General features: G+C 43.9%; 1 protein-coding gene across 1 annotated transcript in view; it reads right to left on the reverse strand.

Moving 5' to 3' along the window:
• LOC106594451 (FERM and PDZ domain-containing protein 1) overlaps positions 1–19,471 on the reverse strand; it is a 68,744-nt gene that overhangs the window by 31,183 nt on the left and 18,090 nt on the right. The window contains exons 2-4 of the mRNA XM_045712372.1: positions 15,412–15,528; positions 1,126–1,230; positions 323–498 (exon numbers count right to left, since the gene is read on the reverse strand). Coding sequence (XP_045568328.1) covers positions 323–498; positions 1,126–1,226 — 277 coding nt within the window. The 5' untranslated portion in view covers positions 1,227–1,230; positions 15,412–15,528. The remainder of the gene's footprint in view (positions 1–322; positions 499–1,125; positions 1,231–15,411; positions 15,529–19,471) is intronic.

Consider the following 19,471-nt stretch of genomic DNA (forward strand, 5'->3'; position numbering starts at 1 on the left):
TTAGTGCTGCATTTAGCTGTGGTTTGGTTTTATGTGACATTATATGCTAGCTTGAAAAATGGGTGTCTGATTATTTCTGGCTGGGTACTCTGCTGACATAATCTAATGTTTTGCTTTCGTTGTAAAGCCTTTTTGAAATCGGACAGTGTGGTTAGATTAACGAGAGTCTTGTCTTTAAAATGGTGTAAAATAGTCATATGTTTGAGAAATTGAAGTAATAGCATTTCTAAGGTATTTGAATAACGCGCCACGGGATTCCACTGGCTGTTATGTAGGTGGGACGATTTTGTCCCACCTACCCTAGAAAGGTTATGTAGCCTACCTGGGGTGACGTCCTGCACCAGTATGGGTGTCTGAGGTGTCAGGGTGAGTCCATGAGTGTTGAGGAGGGGGTCTCGTAGGATCTGGACGGTCAGTCTAACCGGGTAGTTGTTCTTCTGGTCCTGACTGCTAGACTCTCCCCCCGCAGCTGCCTTCCCATCTACCAGGATACGCTCTCTGATTGGGGTAGAGACCAGGTATTAGCCAGAATCAGAGGACAAGGTAGCAGACAATCAGAATCAGGGAACCATACAAATGGAGATGTCATCCAATCAAAGGGGAGGACAACAGAAGGCAAGGTATCAGCCAATCAAAACAAACAAGGAAACACTTCATCATAATAGTCTGCTACAGATGATGTCGAATATTGCCTTGAATAACCAAGCCTAACCCAAACAAAACCATTTAGACAAACCCATTACTAGCCCCCAGGCTAACCTAGACAAAACCATTACTAGCCCCCAGGCTAACCCAAACAAAACCATTTAGACAAACCCATTACTAGCCCCCAGGCTAACCTAGACAAAACCATTACTAGCCCCCAGGCTAACCCAAACAAAACCATTTAGACAAACCCATTACTAGCCCCCAGGCTAACCTAGACAAAACCATTACTAGCCCCCAGGCTAACCTAGACAAAACCATTACTAGCCCCCAGGCTAACCTAGACAAAACCATTACTACCCCCAGATCTAACCCAGACAAACCCATTACTAGCTCCCTGGCTAACCCAGTCAAACCCAAACTAGTCGGGCATAATGCCAAAGCTAACCCTGTTACGTGGCCGGCCTGGTTAGTACTAACCTGCTGCTGGAATCCCTGGAGCGTCGTAGCCATCGCCCCACCACCTGCTCCACCCGACTGGTCCTGCGGGACGGGGAGCGGCTTCTGTCCCGCTCCTCCATTTAACTACAGACAGGGGTTAAAGGTCAGAGGCCAAGGATGAGAGCAGGGGTTCAAATATAGATTAACATTGTGACTATTGTTCCATTGCCTGTATTAGAGGTATGCACGTAGACATGTCATAACTTTCAATGAGCAACATTTCCTATATGACCTAGGGATGTATGATTGGGAGGGTGTGTCTTCTATCTCTGATTCAGATCTTTAAATGTTTTACCTCTCAGTTTAACTCTGTTGCAGATCAGCATGCCCCACATAAAAAACCAAGGGTTAAAGACAGCTCTAATCCATGGTTCACGCATTAATTGTCTGAAAGATTTCATGAAAGAAACTTAGCTTGGGCTAAAGCTAAATTGACTGATTCTACCTCTTGACTGGCTTCTTCAGACATTTGAGAAAAGTTTGTCTTACTTTGGTTAACTTGTTATGGATAGGGGGCAGTATTTTCACGGCCGGATAAAAAATGTACCCGATTTAATCTGATTATTACTCCTGCCCAGAAACTAGAATATGCATATAATTATTAGCTTTGGATAGAAAACACTCCAAAGTTTCTAAAACTGTTTGAATGGTGTCTGTGAGTATAACAGAACTCATTTGGCAGGCCAAAACCTGAGAAGATTCCGAACAGGAAGCGCCCTCTCTGACCATATCTTGGCCTTCTTGATCATCTCTATCCAAAACAGGGGATCTCTGCTGTAACGTGACATTTTCTAATGCTCCCATAGGCTCTCAGAAGGCGCCAGAACGTTGAATGATGACTTTGCAGACCATGGCTGAAAAACAGTAGCGCATTTTGATAGTGGTCGATCTGAGAACAATGAGACTGGCGTGCGCGTGCACGAGAAGAGTCCATTTTACTTACTTCGTCTTTGACTGAAAACAACGACTCCCGGTCGGAATATTATCACTTTTTTACGAGAAAAATCGCATAAAAATTGATTTTAAACAGCGTTTGACATGCTTCAAGTACGGTAATGGAATATTTTGACATTTTTTGTCAAGAAACGCGCCGGGCGCATCACCCTTCGTTACCCTTCGGATAGTGTCTTCAACGCACAACAAAACGCCGCTATTTGGATATAACTATGGATTATTTGGAACCAAACCAACATTTGTTATTGAAGTAGAAGTCCTGGGAGTGCATTCTGATGAAGAACAGCAAAGGTAATCCAATTTTTCTTATAGTAAATCTGAGTTTGGTGAGTACCAAACTTGGTGGGTGTCAAAATAGCTAGCCATGATGGCCGGGCTATCTACTCAGAATATTGCAAAATGTGCTTTCACCGAAAAGCTATTTTAAAGTTGGACACCGCGATTGCATTAAGGAGTTCTGTATCTATAATTCTTAAAATAATTGTTATGTTTTTTGTGAACGTTTATCGTGAGTAATTTAGTAAATTCACCGGAAGTGTTCGGTGGGAATGCTAGTTCTGAATGTCACATGCTAATGTAAAAGCTGTTTTTTGATATAAATATGAACTTGATTGAACAAAACATGCATGTATTGTATAACATAATGTCCTAGGAGTGTCATCTGATGAAGATCATCAAAGGTTAGTGCTGCATTTAGCTGTGGTTTTGTTTTTTGTGACATTATATGCTAGCTTGAAAAATGGGTGTCTGATTATTTCTGGCTGGGTACTCTGCTGACATAATCTAACGTTTTGATTTCGCTGTAAAGCCTATCTGGTTATTCTATCTTGTTGTTATATGTTGTTATTCTATCTTGTTATTCTATCTTGTTATTCTATCTTGTTATTCTATCTTGTTATTCTATCTAGTTATTCTATCTAGTTATTCTATCTTGTTATTCTATCTTGTTATTCTATCTTGTTATTCTATCTTGTTATTCTATCTGGTTGTTCTATCTTGTTATTCTATCTGGTTATTATATCTTGTTATTCTATCTTGTTATTCTATCTGGTTATTCTATCTAGTTATTCTATCTAGTTATTCTATCTGGTTATTCTATCTAGTTATTCTATCTGGTTATTCTATCTTGTTATTCTATCTGGTTATTCTATCTGGTTATTCTATCTGGTTATTCTATCTAGTTATTCTATCTTGTTATTCTATCTTGTTATTCTATCTGGTTATTCTATCTAGTTATTCTATCTTGTTATTCTATCTGGTTATTCTATCTAGTTATTCTATCTTGTTATTCTATCTTGTTATTCTATCTGGTTATTCTATCTTGTTATTCTATCTTGTTATTCTATCTTGTTATTCTATCTAGTTATTCTATCTAGTTATTCTATCTGGTTATTCTATCTTGTTATTCTATCTTGTTATTCTATCTTGTTATTCTATCTGGTTATTCTATCTAGTTATTCTATCTTGTTATTCTATCTGGTTATTCTATCTAGTTATTCTATCTTGTTATTCTATCTTGTTATTCTATCTGGTTATTCTATCTGGTTATTCTATCTAGTTATTCTATCTGGTTATTCTATCTAGTTATTCTATCTTGTTATTCTATCTGGTTATTCTATCTAGTTATTCTATCTTGTTATTCTATCTAGTTATTCTATCTTGATATTCTATCTAGTTATTCTATCTAGTTATTCTATCTGGTTATTCTATCTAGTTATTCTATCTGGTTGTTCTATCTGGTTGTTCTATCTTGTTATTCTATCTGGTTATTATATCTTGTTATTCTATCTAGTTATTCTATCTTGTTATTCTATCTGGTTATTCTATCTAGTTATTATATCTTGTTGTTCTATCTTGTTATTCTATCTGGTTATTCTATCTAGTTATTCTATCTTGTTATTCTATCTGGTTATTCTATCTAGTTATTCTATCTAGTTATTCTATCTAGTTATTCTATCTTGTTATTCTATCTTGTTATTCTATCTGGTTATTCTATCTAGTTATTCTATCTTGTTATTCTATCTGGTTATTCTATCTAGTTATTCTATCTTGTTATTCTATCTTGTTATTCTATCTGGTTATTCTATCTAGTTATTCTATCTTGTTATTCTATCTGGTTATTCTATCTAGTTATTCTATCTTGTTATTCTATCTGGTTATTCTATCTAGTTATTCTATCTTGTTATTCTATCTGGTTATTCTATCTAGTTATTCTATCTTGTTATTCTATCTTGTTATTCTATCTAGTTATTCTATCTAGTTATTCTATCTTGTTATTCTATCTTGTTATTCTATCTGGTTATTCTATCTTGTTATTCTATCTAGTTATTCCATCTTGTTATTCCATCTGGTTATTCTATCTGGTTATTCTATCTGGTTATTCTATCTGGTTAGTCTATCTGGTTATTCTATCTGGTTATTCTATCTTGTTGTTCTATCTGGTTGTTCTATATGGTTATTCCATCTGGTTGTTCTATCTTGTTATTCTATCTGGTTGTTCTATCTGGTTATTCTATCTTGTTATTCTATCTGGTTGTTCTATCTTGTAGATTTATATTTTATTAATTTGATTTATTTTCTGTCCTCAGGGCACCATTGGAAATGAAACCTTGGTCTCAATTGGGCTCGCCTGAATAAATAAAAGTTCACAAACACGCACACACACGCGCGCACGCACACACACACTTATATATTATTCAGTAGAGTGCTGTATGTGCTTTTGGGGGACCAGAGATGATGTCACTAGGGATTGTGATGCTCTAATTGGTCTGTAGACCAGACAGGCTGCGATTGGCTGATAATCTACATGTGGTGCGCATAATGTCAATTGATCTCAAATAATACGGCTCCTAATTGTCAATCTCAGCTGTGGTGTCTCTTTTAATGGGTCTCCAATGGTTCAGTTGTGTGAGGAGGGGATCATCTCAAATGGATCCTGACAGACCATGTTGGACATGTGGTTGTAATGGATAGTGGTTCCGTCCCAAATGGCACCCTATCCCAATGGTTGGCCTGGCAACTCTTAACCCTCCCGGCCACAGAAAGAAAACATGGGTGGGTGAGTGGGTGAGTGAGTGAATCAAAAATAGATAGATGGATGGTTGGATGAATTATGAAGACAGTAGCATGTTTCTAAGGCCCTGGTGATAAATAGTGCACTATATATATGGTGCCATTTGGGACACAATCTAGGTCTGAGACTCCCATCTGGTAGGAAACAACAGACATTACTGATGATGGAACACACATTACTGATGATGGGGCATTAACACCATCCATTAGACTAGAGAGAGAGGGAGGGAGGGTGTGGGAGAGAGGGGGTGAGAGAGAGAGAGAGAGAGAGAGAGAGAGAGAGAGAGCTAGGGTTGATACTATAAGGTACTGTAGATCAGAAGAAGAGGAGTGAGACAGAGGTTAAAAGAGAGAGAGAGATCAAAGCAGAGAGAAAAAGTGGAGGAGGAAGAGGACCGGCAGAGAGTGATATATGAAGAGAGATGTATGAAAAGTGATATATGAAGAGAGAGATATGAAGAGAGAGAGAGAGTGAATGACAGAGAGATATCGTCACACCCTGATCTGTTTCACTTGTCTTTGTGATTGTCTCCACCCCTCTCCAGGTGTCGTCCATCTTCCCCATTGTCTCCTGTGTATTTATACCTGTTTTCTCTGTTTGTCTGTTGCCAGTTTATTTTGTTTCGACAAGCCTACCAGCATTTCTCCCTCTGTTCCTGTCTCTCGATTGTTCCTGTTTTCTAGTTTTCCCGGTATTGACCTTTTCTGCCTGCCTTGACCCTGAGCCTGCCTGCCGTCCTGTACCTTTGCCCATCTATCTGGATTACTGACCTCTGTCTGCCCTGAGCCTGCCTGCCGTCCTGTACCTTTGCCCATCTATCTGGATTACTGACCTCTGTCTGCCCTGAGCCTACCTGCCGTCCTGTACCTTTGCCCCATCTATCTGGATTACTGACCCCTGCCTGCATTGACCAGTCTTTTGCCTGCCCCTGTTGGATTAATAAACTGTTGTTATTTCGACGTTGTCTGCATCTGGGTCTTACCTGAAATGTGATAGATATATGAAGAGAGATAGTGAATGACAGAGAGAGATATATGAAGAGAGATAGTGAATGACAGAGAGAGATATATGAAGAGAGATAGTGAATGACAGAGAGAGATATATGAAGAGAGATAGTGAACGACAGAGAGAGATGTATGAAGAGAGATAGTGAACGACAGAGAGATATATATGAAGAGAGATAGTGAATGACAGAGAGAGATATATGAAGAGGGATAGTGAATGACAGAGAGAGACGTATGAAGAGATATAGTGAATGACAGAGAGAGATATATGAAGAGGGATAGTGAATGACAGAGAGAGATATATGAAGAGAGATAATGAACGACAGAGAGAGATGTATGAAGAGAGATAGTGAACGACAGAGAGATATATATGAAGAGGGATAGTGAATGACAGAGAGAGACGTATGAAGAGATATAGTGAATGACAGAGAGAGATATATGAAGAGGGATAGTGAATGACAGAGAGAGATATATGAAGAGAGATAATGAACGACAGAGAGAGATGTATGAAGAGAGATAGTGAACGACAGAGAGATATATATGAAGAGGGATAGTGAATGACAGAGAGAGACGTATGAAGAGATATAGTGAATGACAGAGAGAGATATATGAAGAGGGATAGTGAATGACAGAGAGAGATATATGAAGAGAGATAATGAACGACAGAGAGAGATGTATGAAGAGAGATAGTGAACGACAGAGAGATATATATGAAGAGGGATAGTGAATGACAGAGAGAGACGTATGAAGAGATATAGTGAATGACAGAGAGAGATATATGAAGAGGGATAGTGAATGACAGAGAGAGATATATGAAGAGGGATATTGAATGACAGTGAAATATATATTAAGAGAGAGAGCGAGAGAGAGAGAGAGAGAGAGAGAGAGTTGGAGGGTGAGAGTGTAATGTTTATTGTTCATTTTTTTATTGTTTATTTTACTTTTGTTTTTTATCTATTTCACTTGCTTTGGCAATGTTAACATATGTTTCCCAGGCCATTAAAGCCCCTTGAATTGAATTGAAAGAGAGAGAGAAAGACAGAGAGAGTATCCTCCGTGTACAACGTAAAACACAAAATAATGCATGCAGAGCAGGGTTAGGCCGATACTGACTAATTATCAAAATCCAGAAAAGAGACGTTAAATTCTACAACCACCTAAAAGGAAGTGATTCCCAAACCATCCATAACAAAGCCATCACCTACAGAGAGATGAACCTGGAGAAGAGTGCCCTAAGAAACTGGTCCTGGGGCTCTGTTCACCAACACAAACAGACCCCACAGAGCCCCAGGACAGCAACACAATTAGACCCAACCAAAACATGAGAAAACAAAAAGATAATTCCTTTACACATTGGAAAGAAATAACAAAACAACAGAGCAAACTAGAATGCTATTTGGCCCTAAACAGAGAGTACACAGTGGCAGAATACCTGACCACTGTGACTGACCCAAATTTAAGGAAAGCTTTGACTATGTACAGACTCAGTGAGCACAGCCTTGCTATTGAGAAATGCAGCTGTAGGCAGACCTGGCTCTCAAGAGAAGACAGGCTATGTGCACACTGCCCACAAAATGAGTTGGAAACTGAGCTACACTTCTTAACTTGTATGACCATATTAGAGATACATATTTCCCTCAGATTACACAACACACAAAGAATTTGAAAACAAATCAAATTTTGATAAACTCCCATATCTATTGGGTGAAATACCAGTGTGCCATCACAGCAGCAAGATGTGTGACCTGTTGTCACAAGAAAAGGGCAACCAGTGAAGAACAAATGCAATTGTAAATAAAACAGATATTTATTTATTTTCCCTTTTGTACTTGAACTATTTGCACATCATTACAACACTGTATATAGACGTAACATGATATTTGAAATGGGTTTATTCTTTTGGAACTTGTGTATTCGTAATATCTACTGTTCACTTTTTATTGTTTATTTCACTTTTGTTAATTATCTATTTCACTTGCTTTGGCAACATAAACATATGTTTATCATGCCAATAAAGCCCTTTGAATTGAATTGACAGAGACAGAGACAGAGACAGAGACAGAGAGACATAGTAGGAGAGATATAGATAGATGGAGAGAGAAAGAGACAGAGAGAGACAGAGACAGAGAGAGAGAGAGAGAGAATAACAGAGAGAGAGAGATAGAGAATGACAGAGAGACAGAGAGATGGAGAGTGGGAGAGCGAGAGAGAGATAGAGAGAGAGGGAGAGAGAGAGATGGAGAGTGGGAGAGCGAGAGAGAGAGAGGGAGAGAGATATAGAGAGAATGACAGAGAGAGAATGACAGAGAGAGAGAGAGAATAACAGAGAGAGAGAGAGATGGAGAGCGAGAGAGAGATAGAGAGAGAGGGAGAGAGAGAGAGCAAGAGAGAGAGAGAGAGAGAGAGAGAGAGAGGGAGAGAGAGAGAATGACACAGACAGACAGAGAGAAAGCGGTGTCTCCGGAGACTGTGTTGTCTATCTATGAGTCATGGTCACATTAGCCCTCAATCTGTCCGTCTGTCTGTTTTGTTTGTCCATCTCAAATTACACACACGCACACAAACACACACACACACACACACACACACACACACACACACACACACACACACACACACACACACACACACACACACACACACACACACACACACACACACACACACAGGAAGGGGGGAAAGATCTCTACAGGTGCAGGAACCAATCCAGACCAGAGTAAACTTTACTGAATCACACCTGTCATCACAAAGCATTTCAGAGTAGGAGTGTTGACCTAGGATCAGGTCTCCCCTGTCCATGTTGTAATCTCATTCATTATGATCTAGGATCAGGTCTCCCCTGTCCATGTTGTAATCTCATTCATTATGATCTAGGATCAGGTCTCCCCTGTCCATGTTGTAATTTCATTCATTATGATCTAGGATCAGGTCTCTCCTGTTCATGTTGTAATCTCATTCATTATGATCTAGGATCAGGTCTCCCCTTCCATGTTATAACCTCATTCATTATGATCTAGGATCAGGTCTCCCCTGTCCATGTTGTAATTTCATTCATTATGATCTAGGATCAGGTCTCCCCTTCCATGTTATAACCTCATTCATTATGATCTAGGATCAGGTCTCCCCTGTCCATGTTGTAATCTCATTCATTATGATCTAGGATCAGGTCTCCCCTGTCCATGTTGTAATTTCATTCATTATGATCTAGGATCAGGTCTCCCCTTCCATGTTATAACCTCATTCATTATGATCTAGGATCAGGTCTCCCCTGTCCATGTTGTAATCTCATTCATTATGATCTAGGATCAGGTCTCCCCTGTCCATGTTGTAATCTCATTCATTATGATCTAGGATCAGGTCTCCCCTGTCCATGTTGTAATCTCATTCATTATGATCTAGGATCAGGTCTCCCCTGTCCATGTTGTAATCTCATTCATTATGATCTAGGATCAGGTCTCCTCTGTCCATGTTGTAATCTCATTCATTATGATCTAAGATCAGGTCCCCCCGTCCATGTTGTAACCTCATTCACTATAATTAACAAGTCAAACTGATCCTAGATCAAAACTCCTACTCTGAGACTTTGTGATTACAGGCTCAGACCTAAACAGAACCGTACTAGGCTAGACCAGACTAGCAGAACCAGACCAGGCTAGACTAGACTAACAGAACAAGACCAGGCCCAGACCTAACAGAACCTTACCAGGCTAGACCAGACTAGCAGAACCAGACCAGGCTAGACCAGGATAAACCTGAAACAATTACACTTTCGCACCCTGATCTGTTTCACCTGTCTTTGTGTTTGTTTCCACCCCCACCAGGTGTCTCCCATCTCCCCTCATTATCCCCAGTGTATTTATGCCTGTGTTTTCTGTTTGTCTGTTGTCAGTTTGTCTTATGATGTCAGGTCTTACCAGTGTGTGTTCCCATTTTCCTGTTTCTCAAGTGTTTGTTTCCTTGTTTTCCTGGTTCTGACCATTCCGCCTTCCCTGACCGACTGGGCTACTGGTTTTATCATGGGTTGGAGCCCATTCTGCCATGGTCATTGTCTTTAGTCGGCCCAGCCTGGCCTGGGACGTCTTCTTGCAGGCTTGAGAAGCTCTCTCCGCCATTCCCGCGAAGTACCTTGACCTCCGGGAAGTCTTTAACAAGGCCTGCGCTACGGCTCTCCCTCCGCATCGACCCTACGACTGCGCCATTGACCTTCTCCTGGGCGCTACACCCCCTCGGGGGATTTACTCCTGGAGACCAAGGCTATAGAGGAGTACATTCAGAACTCTCTCGCTGCAGGGAGTATTCGTCCATCGGCCTCTCCCGCCGGCGCAGGGTTGTTCTTTGTGGAGAAGGACAAAACCCTGTATCGGCTACAGGGACCTTAATGACATCACGGTTAAAAAACGTCACCCTCTACCACTCATCTCCTCGGCTTTCAAACCTCTTCATGGAGCGACCATCTTCTCTAAGTTGGACCTTCGGAACGGCCTACCATCTTGTTTAGGTACGGGAGGGAGATTAGTGTAAAACAGCCTTTAACACAGCTAGCGGGCACTATGAGTATTTAGTTATGCCATTTGGATAAAAATTGTTAAAAACGCTTTTGGTGGCCTTCCAACTGCCCATTTTATTCCCCTCCCAAGTTACCCTCAGCCAAGGAGACGACTCAGCTCATGGTGCAGCACGTCATCCGGATCCATGGACTTCCGGTTGCCATGATCTCCGATCGTGGTCCCCACTTCTGGTTCTGGAAGGCGTTCTGCACCCTCATTGGGTTGCCAGCCAGTCTGTCTTCTGGTTTCCACCCCAATCTAATGGCCAGTCGGGGCGAGCCAATCAGGACCTGGCGACAGCCCTTCATTGCCTGGTCTCCGCCAACCCCACCACATGGAGCCAGCAACTTGAACTTGAACTGCACTGTTGGTTAAGGGCTTGTAAAGTAAGCATTTCACGGTAAGGTCCACACTTGTTGTATTCGGTGCATGTGACAAATAAAGTTTGATTTGTTTGGGTGGAATACGCCCACAACAGCCTTCACTGCTCGGCCACTGGCCTCTCACCCTTCGAGTGTCCCTTGGGATATCAACCCCCGCTCTTCCCCGAGCAAGAGGAGGAAGTCAGCCATCGCTCTGCCCAGATGTTCATCCGCTGCTGTCTCCGTACCTGGAAGAGACCCCGGGCCGAGCTGTTGAAGACCACTTCCAGGTATCGGCAACAAGCGGATCGCCACCGGACCCCTGCTCCCTGCTATCGGCTCAGTCAGAGGGTATGGCTGTCCACTCGAGACCTGCCCCTCCGGGTGGAGTCCGGTAAACTTTCCCCCCGTTTCATCAGCCCTTCTCCATCTCTAAAGTACTTAGCCCCTCTGCTGTTCATCTTCTGTTGCACCGCACCCTCCGAATACATCCCACTTTTCATGTGTCTAGGATTAAACCTCTGTCTCACAGCCCTTTGTCTCCTGTTTCTGTTTGTCTGTTGCCAGTTTGTCTTGTCAGTTTTTACCAGCGTGCTTTCCCGTTTTCTTGTTTCTCAAGTGTTTTTTCCAAAGTTTTCTCGGTCCTGACTATTCTGCCTGCCTTGAGCTTTCTGCCGTCCTGTACCTGCCTGAATCTGACCTGACTACGAACCTCTGCCTGTCCTTGACCTGCCCTTTGTGTTATAATAAATTGAGAACTGTACTATCTGGGTCATATCCTGAGTTGTGATTGACACCAGGCAAATGTGATGCTAACTATCCACCATATGATTAATAGATATTTACATGGCATTTGTCTTCTTCAAAAGTAGATTATGAAAAACACTGAGTGAGGTTTCAGCTCATGCCAAACACTAAAACCACTCAATAATATATTTATTCCAATACATTCTAGTCCCTTCTCATTAATAACATATCTCTAATGAACGTTTTTGTCGTTTGGACTTCCAAAGTGGATTGTTGTCTATTTATCAGAATGTATAACAGAACACTGGTATCTAAGCTCTATTGTTGTCTATTTATCAGAATGTACAGCAGAACACCGGTATCTAAGCTCTATTGTTGTCTATTTATCAGAATGTATAACAGAACACTGGTATCTAAGCTCTATTGTTGTCTATTTATCAGAATGTACAGCAGAACACCGGTATCTAAGCTCTATTGTTGTCTATTTATCAGAATGTATAACAGAACACTGGTATCTAAGCTCTATTGTTGTCTATTTATCAGAATGTACAGCAGAACACCGGTATCTAATCTCTATTGTTGTCTATTTATCAGAATGTACAGCAGAACACTGGTATCTAAGCTCTATTGTTGTCTATTTATCAGAATGTACAGCAGAACACCGGTATCTAAGCTCATTGTCTACTACAGTGTTGTGAGGGAGGAGCCATTAGAACAATAGACACAGCGTAGCAAAGCATTTCACTGTCAAGAAACAAGGGGGTGGAGTCATGTGAACACTTTTATTGCAGAGTACTGTCTCACTGTCTCTCCCTGCCTTCATGTCTGTCAGTCTCATCCACCTAGCTCTTATTTCCCCAGTCTTTTCTTGATCAATCGTTCAACCAACCATCACTCACACTCTTTCTATTTATATTTCTCTCTCTCTCTCTCTCTCTCTCTCTCTCTCTCTGTGTCGCTCTCTCTCTCTGTCGCTCTCTCGCTCTCTCTCTCATTCTCTCTCTCTCTCTCTCGGTTTATTAGATAAGTAGAAACAATGGGAGGAGTCAGATTTCCTCTGACAGGGTAATACTGACACTCACACACACACACACACACACACACACTAGAGGGTAATGGGGCTACAGCAGCACATGTGCCCTACTCAACCATTCACTTTCTCCCTGCCTCCCTCTTCCCATCTTCTCCTCCTCTACCTCTCTCTTTTACTCTTTCATTTCACCTCGTTCAACTTCTTCTTCATAGTTCTTTCACTTACAGCACGTTTATACATTCAAACTAAAATAAAACACACATCAGACAAATGGCATGTGCTTACACAAACACACACACAGATAATGAGATTACTGTGAGTGTGTGTGTGTGTTACTGCGTCACCCCACTGAGCCAGATTAGAGACAATCACCTCAGACCAACGTACAGCCATATACACTAAGACAGAGACCCCTCCACTCTGTCTGTCTCTCTCTGTCTCTGTCTCTCTCTGTCTGTTGTTTCTTCCTTGGTCTCTCTCCTTCATTATTTCTCTCTCTCTCTCTCTCTCCTCTCTCTCTCTCTCTCTCTCTCTCTCTCTCCCCCTCCACAAACACAGTTTCCCTCCTCCCCCTCCACAAACACAGTTACCCTCCTCCCCTCCACAAACACAGTTACCCTCCTCCCCTCCACAAACACAGTTACCCTCCTCCCCCTGCACAAACACAGTTACCCTCCTCCCCTCCACAAACACAGTTACCCTCCTCCCCCTGCACAAACACAGTTACCCCCTCCCCCTCCACAAACACTGTTACACTCCTCCCTCTCCACAAACACAGTTACCCCCCCCCTCCACAAACACTGTTACACTCCTCCCTCTCCACAAACACAGTTACCCTCCTCCCCTCCACAAACACAGTTACCCTCCTCCCCCTCCAAACACAGTTACCCTCCTCCCCCTCCACAAACACAGTTTCCCTCCTCCCCCTCCACAAACACAGTTACCCTCCTCCCCTCCACAAACACAGTTACCCTCCTCCCCTCCACAAACACAGTTACCCTCCTCCCTCTCCACAAACACAGTTACCCTCCTCCCCTCCACAAACACAGTTACCCTCCTCCCCCTGCACAAACACAGTTACCCTCCTCCCCTCCACAAACACAGTTACCCTCCTCCCCCTCCACAAACACAGTTACCCTCCTCCCCCTCCACAAACACAGTTACCCTCCTCCCCTCCACAAACACAGTTACCCTCCTCCCCCTCCACAAACACAGTTACCCTCCTCCCCCCTCCACAAACACAGTTACCCTCCTCCCCTTCCAAACACAGTTACCCTCCTCCCCCTCCACAAACACAGTTACCCTCCTCCCCTTCCAAACACAGTTACCCTCCTCCCCCTCCACAAACACAGTTACCCTCCTCCCCCCTCCACAAACACAGTTACCCTCCTCCCCTTCCAAACACAGTTACCCTCCTCCCCTTCCAAACACAGTTACCCTCCTCCCTCTCCACAAACACAGTTACCCTCCTCCCCCTCCACAAACACAGTTACCCTCCTCCCCCTCCACAAACACAGTTACCCTCCTCCCCTTCCAAACACAGTTACCCTCCTCCCCTTCCAAACACAGTTACCCTCCTCCCTCTCCACAAACACAGTTACCCTCCTCCCCTCCACAAACACAGTTACCCTCCTCCCCTCCACAAACACAGTTACCCTCCTCCCCCTGCACAAACACAGTTACCCTCCTCCCCTCCACAAACACAGTTACCCTCCTCCCCCTGCACAAACACAGTTACCCCCCTCCCCCTCCACAAACACTGTTACACTCCTCCCTCTCCACAAACACAGTTACCCCCCCCTCCACAAACACTGTTACACTCCTCCCTCTCCACAAACACAGTTACCCTCCTCCCCTCCACAAACACAGTTACCCTCCTCCCCCTCCAAACACAGTTACCCTCCTCCCCTCCACAAACACAGTTTCCCTCCTCCCCCTCCACAAACACAGTTACCCTCCTCCCCTCCACAAACACAGTTACCCTCCTCCCCTCCACAAACACAGTTACCCTCCTCCCCCTGCACAAACACAGTTACCCTCCTCCCCTCCACAAACACAGTTACCCTCCTCCCCCTCCACAAACACAGTTACCCTCCTCCCCCTCCACAAACACAGTTACCCTCCTCCCCTCCACAAACACAGTTACCCTCCTCCCCCTCCACAAACACAGTTACCCTCCTCCCCCTCCACAAACACAGTTACCCTCCTCCCCTTCCAAACACAGTTACCCTCCTCCCCCTCCACAAACACAGTTACCCTCCTCCCCTTCCAAACACAGTTACCCTCCTCCCCTTCCAAACACAGTTACCCTCCTCCCTCTCCACAAACACAGTTACCCTCCTCCCCCTCCACAAACACAGTTACCCTCCTCCCCCTCCACAAACACAGTTACCCTCCTCCCCTTCCAAACACAGTTACCCTCCTCCCTCTCAACAAACACAGTTACCCTCCTCCCTCTCCACAAACACAGTTACCCTCCTCCCCTCCACAAACACAGTTACCCTCCTCCCCCTGCACAAACACAGTTCCCCTCCTCCCCTCTCACCTGTGCTTTGTCCTCTGTATCAGGGCTCCATCATAGTGTAATCCCCATTTACTCCCCCTCTCTGATCTCTCTCTGGACATCCTGGTGAGGAAGAGGAAGGTGCTGCTTCTTCATCTCCTGCTGATACAACACAACATGAATGATCGCCAGATAAATATTGAACAAACTATCAACTACAAATGTGTTGATATGTAACCTGTTGCTAGGGTTACAGTAAAGTTTAGAGTCAGAGTAAATGTGTTGATATGTAACCTGTTGCTAGGGTTACAGTAAAGTTTAGAGTCAGAGTAAATGTGTTGATATGTAACCTGTTGCTAGGGTTACAGTAAGGTTTAGGGTCAGAGTAAATGTGTTGATATGTAACCTGTTGCTAGGATTACAGTAAATTTTAGAGTCAGAGTAAATGTGTTGATATGTAACCTGTTGCTAGGGTTACAGTAAAGTTTAGAGTCAGAGTAAATGTGTTGATATGTAACCTGTTGCTAGGGTTACAGTAAGGTTTAGGGTCAGAGTAAATGTGTTGATATGTAACCTGTTGCTAGGGTTACAGTAAGGTTTAGAGTCAGAGTAAATGTGTTGATATGTAACCTGTTGCTAGGGTTACAGTAAAGTTTAGAGTCAGAGTAAATGTGTTGATATGTAACCTGTTGCTAGGGTTACAGTAAGGTTTAGGGTCAGAGTAAATGTGTTGATATGTAACCTGTTGCTAGGGTTACAGTAAAGTTTAGAGTCAGAGTAAATGTGTTGATATGTAACCTGTTGCTAGGGTTACAGTAAAGTTTAGAGTCAGAGTAAATGTGTTGATATGTAACCTGTTGCTAGGGTTACAGTAAGGTTTAGGGTCAGAGTAAATATGTTGATATGTAACCTGTTGCTAGGGTTACAGTAAGGTTTAGGGTCAGAGTAAATATGTTGATATGTAACCTGTTGCTAGGGTTACGGGAAGGTTTAGGGTCAGAGTAAATGTGTTAATATGTAACCTGTTGCTAGGGTTACAGTAAGGTTTAGGGTCAGAGTAAATGTGTTGATATGAAACCTGTTGCTAGGGTTACAGTAAGGTTTAGAGTCAGAGTAAATGTGTTGATAGGGTTACACCTGATATGAAACCTGTTGCTAGGGTTACAGTAAGGTTTAGAACAGGGTATATGTTAGGGTAAAGGTTAAGGTTAGGGTTAATATAGTATTCTTATTATATTATAGCTAGTATAAAAGTCAGCTCTGGATAAATACTGTATATTCAGACAGAAGAAACTCTAAAACTTCTTTAAATGTGCTTTCCTCACCATCGTAAATAAGCATGCCCCTTTAAAAAAAAATGAAATAAGAACAGACATAGCCCTTGGTTCACTCCAGACTTGACTGCCCTTGCACAAAATCACCCTGTGGCGTACTGCATTAGCTTTGAATAGTCCCCGTGATATGCAACTTTTCAGAGAAGCCAGGAACCAATACACACAGTCAGTTAGGATGGCAAAGGCTAGCTTTTTCAAACAGAAATTTGCATCCTGCAGCTCTAATTCCAAAAGTTTTGGGACACTGTAAAGTCCATGGATAATAACAGCACCTCCTCCCAGCTGCCCACTGCACTGAGGCTAGGAAACACTGTCACCACTGATAATTCCACGATAATCGAGAATTTCAATAAGCATTTCTCTACGGCTGGCCATGCTTTCCACCTGGCTACCCCAACCCCGGCCAACAGCTCTGCACAACCTGCAGCAACTTACCCAAGCCTCCCCTAGCTTCTCCTTCACCCAAATCCAGACAGCTGCAAAATCTGGATCCCTACAAATCAGCTGGGCTAGACAATCTGGACCCTCTCTTTCTCAAATTATCCGCCACCATTGTTGCAACCACTATTACTAGTCTGTTCAACCTCTCCTTCATATCGTATGAGATCCCCAAAGATTGAAAGCTGCCGCGGTCATCCCCCTCTTCAAAGAGGCTGACACTCTTAGACCCAAACTGTTATAGACCTATATTCATCCTGCCCTGCCTTTCTAAAGTCTTTGAAAGCCAAGTGAACAAACAGATCACCGACCATTTTGAATCCCACCGTACCTTCTACTACAAATACCTAGGTGTCTGGCTAGACTGTAAACTCTCCTTCCAGACTCACATTAAGCATCTCCAATCCAAAGTTAAATCTAGAATCGGCTTCCTATTTCACAACAAAGCCTCCTTCACTCATGCTGCCAAACTTACCCTCGTAAAACTGACCATCCTACCAATCCTTGTCTTTGGCGATGTCATTTATAAAATAGCCTCCAACACTCTACTCAGCAAATTGGATGCAGTCTATCACAGTGTCATCCATTTTGTCACCAATGCCCCAAATACTACCCACCACTGCGACCTGTATGCTCTCGTTGGCTGGTCCTCGCTTCATATTCGTCGCCAAACCCACTGGCTCCAGGTCATCTATAAGTCTTTGCTAGGTAAAGCTCCGCCTTATCGCAGCTCACTGGTCACCATAGCTACACCCACCCGTAGCACGTGGTCCAGCATGTATATTTCACTGGTCATCCCCAAAGTCAACACCTACTTTGGCAGCCTTTCCTTACGGTTCTCTGCTGCCAATGACTGGAACGATTTGCAAAAATCACTGAAGTTGGAGACTTATATCTCCCTCACTAACTTTAAGCGTCAGCTGTCAGAGCAGCTTACCGATCGCTGCAGCTGTACACAGCCCATCTGTAAATAGCCCATCCAACCAAATACCTACCTCATCCCCATATTTGTTTTGGTTTTTCTGCTCTTGTCACATCCTGACCAGTAGAGGGGTCTTTTGTCATTTGTAGTTGGTCAGGGCGTGGCAGGGGGTGATTGTTTTGTGGGTTTTTTGTTCTAGGGGATTTTGGTTCTAGTTTTCATTTTCTATGTTTCGTTTTCCAGGTTTGGCCGAGTGTGGTTTCCAATCAGAGGCAGGTGTCTTTCGTTGTCTCTGATTGGAAGCCATACTTAGGCAGCCTGTTTTCCTTTGGGTTTTGTGGGTGGTTGTTTTCGGTATAGCCTATGTGCCTTACGGAACTGTTGATTGTCGGTTTGTTATTGTTTAAGTGTTCACTTTATTAAATAATAAAAGAAGATGAGCACTTTACCCGCTGCACTTTGGTCCCCTTTCATCGACGCTTGTGACAGAACCACCCACCAAAGAAGGACCAAGCAACGGAAGAAGAAGCAGGAGAGGAGGTATCTCGAGTCATGGACGCGGGAGGAGATCCTCGATGGAAAGGGTCCATGGAGCCAGGCTGGGGAGTACCAGCGCCTGAAGGAGGAGCTGGAGGAAGGAAAGAGGGAACTACGGAGGTACGATGCGTTGTATCCTCCTATTCAGGAGGTGAAGAGGCAGCCCCCCAAAAAAATTGTGAGGGGGGGGGGCATAAGGGGAGTTTTGCTAGGTCAGGGGGGAACCCTGACCTAACTTTCCGCGGGCATTTCGGAGGGAGCCATGGAGGAGACCAGAGCCGGTCGAGGAGTCAAGAGCGGATGACGACGCTAGATTCCGGAGAAAGGGACTGGTGGAAAGCGCATGACAGAGCAGACGCACAGAGGGAGGAGCTAGGCAGTATGGAAGAAAGCGCACTATGTCGCCCATACGCACTCAGAGCCCGGTGCGGTCGATACAGGCTCCTCAAGGTTGTCGTGCGACAGCTAGCCGGCAGCCAGGGAAAAGTGCGCTGGCTCAGCGTATCTGGCCTCCAGTGCGGCTCCTCGGCCCAGGATATCCTTCGCCTGCTCCACGCACAATACCCTGCATTCCCCAGCACAGCCCAGTTCATCCTGTGCCAGCGCCCGCCCTTGCCGGGCTAGAGTGAGCATTGAGCCAGGATGGGTTATGCTAGCTGTAGGTGTCAGACCTCCAGTGAGAATCCTGGGCCCAGGATATCCTATGCCTGCTCCATGTACGGTGCCCCGCATTCCCCAGCACAGCCCAGTTCGTCCTGTGCCAGCTCTCCGCCCTTGCCGGGCTATAGTCAGCATCGGGCAAGGACGGGTTGTGCCAGCCCTGAGCGCCAGACCTCCAGTGCGCCTCCAAGGACCAGTACGTCCTGTGCCT

Source organism: Salmo salar, unplaced genomic scaffold (assembly GCF_905237065.1).
Source record: "Salmo salar unplaced genomic scaffold, Ssal_v3.1, whole genome shotgun sequence".
Classification (NCBI taxonomy): Eukaryota; Metazoa; Chordata; class Actinopteri; order Salmoniformes; family Salmonidae; genus Salmo; species Salmo salar.